Source organism: Mandrillus leucophaeus, unplaced genomic scaffold (genome assembly GCF_000951045.1).
Source record: "Mandrillus leucophaeus isolate KB7577 unplaced genomic scaffold, Mleu.le_1.0 Scaffold324, whole genome shotgun sequence".
Lineage (NCBI taxonomy): Eukaryota > Metazoa > Chordata > Mammalia > Primates > Cercopithecidae > Mandrillus > Mandrillus leucophaeus.
In genome coordinates this window covers 734,939-738,015 of record NW_012103410.1, presented here as the reverse complement: position 1 = coordinate 738,015, position 3,077 = coordinate 734,939, and the positions used below count along the sequence as shown (strand labels likewise).

The 3,077-nt window shown below is 47.8% G+C and overlaps 1 protein-coding gene across 2 annotated transcripts in view; it reads left to right on the top strand.

The window, feature by feature from the left end:
* Positions 1–843: 843 nt before the first annotated feature.
* The window catches only part of BBS5 (Bardet-Biedl syndrome 5), a 24,400-nt gene continuing 22,166 nt past the window's right edge, over positions 844–3,077 (top strand). For both annotated transcript variants that reach the window (XM_011988150.1, XM_011988151.1), the window contains exon 1: positions 844–1,277. In XM_011988150.1, the coding sequence (XP_011843540.1) occupies positions 1,219–1,277 (59 nt within the window). In that variant the 5' untranslated portion in view covers positions 844–1,218. The remainder of the gene's footprint in view (positions 1,278–3,077) is intronic.

The following is a 3,077-nucleotide window of genomic DNA, read 5'->3' as shown; positions in this document are numbered from 1 at the left end:
TAAAAGTAATCAGGGAAGAAAGTGTGGGGGAGGGGACAAAAATAAACCAAACGTGCTGCCAATTGGGCATTACTCATGAGGTCAGCTTCCTCTCTGACCTCCTTGCCCACAGTTGTTTGGTGCCTATCGTCCTAACATCATGCAGACCCTGTCACAAGATCATAGTTCTCTTCGATGGCTCTGTAGAGAACAACTTGAACATTATGAAATACTAAGTTTTCCCTTTGAGATAGTCTTTCAGGTCCTGCATACCAATGAAACTACTGCCTCAGCTGGCCTGAAGGATCCCACTGATGCCAGCTGGTCTGAGGAACCCCGTAAGAAACTGATTCAGCAAAGAATGCAGTTTCCCTATCCTCATGATTTCATCTCCCTTACTCCGACCAATCAACGACCCCAATTTTCCAGCCCCTCGCCCTGTGATCCTCTTAAAAACCTCAGCCCAGAACTCCTGGGAAGATGGATCTGAGGATCTCTTCCCACCTCTTTGCTAGGTGCCCTGCAATCATTTAACCCGTTCCCTGCTGCAAACTCTGCTGTCTTCGTGTAATGGGTTTGTTACTGCACAGCAGGCATACGAACCTGTTGATCCTGTATCTCTATCACCAGGATGGAGGGCAGAGGCACGATCAGAGCTCCCAGCAGCCTCCACCTCTTGGGCTCAAGAGATCCTCCTGCCTCAGCCTCCTGAGTAGTTGAGACTACAGGCGTGCACCACCACCCCTGGCTAATTTTGGGTTGGTTTTGTTTGTTTGTTTGTGTTCGTTGAGATGAAGTTTCGCTATGTTCCTCAGGCTAGTCTCGAATTCCTGGTCTCAAGTGATCCTCCAGCCTCGGCCTCCGAAAGTGCGGGAATTACAGCAGAAGCCACCATGCCCGGCTAAAAACTGAAATCTCTTGACGGCGAAGAGAAATAAGAAGAGGGGTATAATGGCTAAAGGATGTCTGTTTGGAGGCAAGGAAGGTCGCCCAGAGGTCAGGCACGCGCCCCTCGGCGGACACAGCTGGGCCTCTCAGAGACTCCTAAACCCTGCCTCGCGTCTCAAATCGGCTTAAGTATGCGAAAGAGCTGGGCAACGCGCGCGCACTCTCGGGGAAGCTTGAGTCTCGGCGCCCGCCGTAGACGTCGTGACAGAGGCGGCCCGTTGCCGTGGAGCCAGAGAGACGCGGCTGGGCCTCCACGGCTGTGGAGACGGCCCGCCGCGGGCCTTGTTCACCATGTCGGTGCTGGATGCGCTTTGGGAGGACCGGGATGTCCGCTTCGACCTGTCCTCGCAGTGAGTCTCCAAGATTCCCTAGGGGTCTGCAACCCTGTAGAGGGCACCGCGGTGCGCGTTAGAGAGCCGCGGGCGGAGTCTGCACCTCCGCAGCTTGTGGCCCTGGCGAGGGTGGGAGGCTTGCGCCGGTATAGTCCGCGCCTGGAGAGACCCCAGGCTGGTTGGGCCACTGTGGCCCTCCCGAGGCGGGCGCCGCGGCAAGAGCGCCTCTGGATTACACAGTTTTGGTCCCATACGACCTCCGGTCCCCCATCCTGGCCTGCGGGACGGATCAGGAATGTGAACCTGAGCACGACCGGGGCCACGCGGCGCTTGGCGTCCCGTATACACCCACGTGAGCTTGGGATTTCAATTTCGTGGAAGGAGCGTAGGTCAGGAGCTCAGGAAACTAGGGTTCTAAAACTAGATGTGTAATATCGACACACAGTGTGGGCCCTTGGACAGAGGTCTTCATCATTCAAGCTAGAGTCCTCATGTCTGTAAAATAAGGGAGGTGGGAGTAGGCAGTCTTCAAAAATTCCTAACCACGCAAACTTTATGTCCTTGGTAAGCTTTCACTAGTTATTCATATAAATTACCAAAAAGAAGGAGCCTTCTTCTGCAGCCTGTTCTTGGAAATTATCATACTTTAAATAGAAGCCCTGTTTTTGGAAAGTATCGTAAAGAGAAAGTGGATAAAAACCTCCTGCCCCGAAATCCAGAGCGGGAAATGCCGGTTGGCATTTCTAATACTAAGTGTTGAGCAACGCTAAAGCTAAGATTCCTGGATTAATTACATGGAGCTTCTTAGCTACTTCTTATAGCTCCTTATCATGGACCTCCCCTCCTTAGATGGAATCATTCCTTAGAATGGACCTCACCTCCTAAGATGGAAAAATGAAATACTGATACATTTCCCAGATTAAGTAGAGGCTAGATATCTAATGCTAACATGTTAGGCCTTTTAAGAAGAAGAAAGAGAAAGGAATTCGTAAAATTACGGACTATAGTAACATATTGCGCACATTCTATGACATTTTTTGTCTTTCTTGTAGGGTTCTTAATCCAAACAAAAGTCCGTTTCGTTAACATTAGTAAACATTTATCAGTGCTTACTATGTGCTAGTTACTGTGCCGATAGCTAGAGACAGAAAATAATGGGAAATGATACTCATATCCCCCCATTCTCATGCAGAAGATACATATAGACAACTACTATAATAAATGTGGTAAGTACCATTCTGAAAAAAAAAAAGAACGAAAAACTGAGACTCATAGAAACAGAACAATTTATTCTGCCTGGTGAAGTCCTTGAAGAATAAATATTCATACTATTTGAGCTGGTCCCTGAAGAATGGGCAGAGCCTTGTCAGGGTAGACAGGAGGCGAGTATTCCAGAAAAGAAAAAAAGAATTAAGCGTTAGAAGCAGAGTCTTGGAGCTGTGACCTCATTGGCTAAAGGCAGGGTCTGCAGCAGAGAGAGGTTGGAGGTACAAATAGAGAGATAAATTAGCCAGATTGTGACATTTTTAGCGCAGGATTTTGGACTTAACAACTTCTAGGCAGCGGGAGGATATAGAAGGCTTTTAAGCAGGGAAATGATATGGTCATATCTGTATTTTCAATAGGTAATTGAGTTGGCTCTATGAAGAGTGTATTAGAAGGCTCTTTTAGATAGTTTGGTAGGTTTTTGGACACTGTCGAATCTATTCTATCAGTCAGCAAGCTGCTCTTGTTTCCTTTTGTCACCTGTATCTATTTATCTATTTGCCAAGTTCCGAAGATGCTTTTCATACAGCTTTTTTTTTTTTTTTTTTTTTT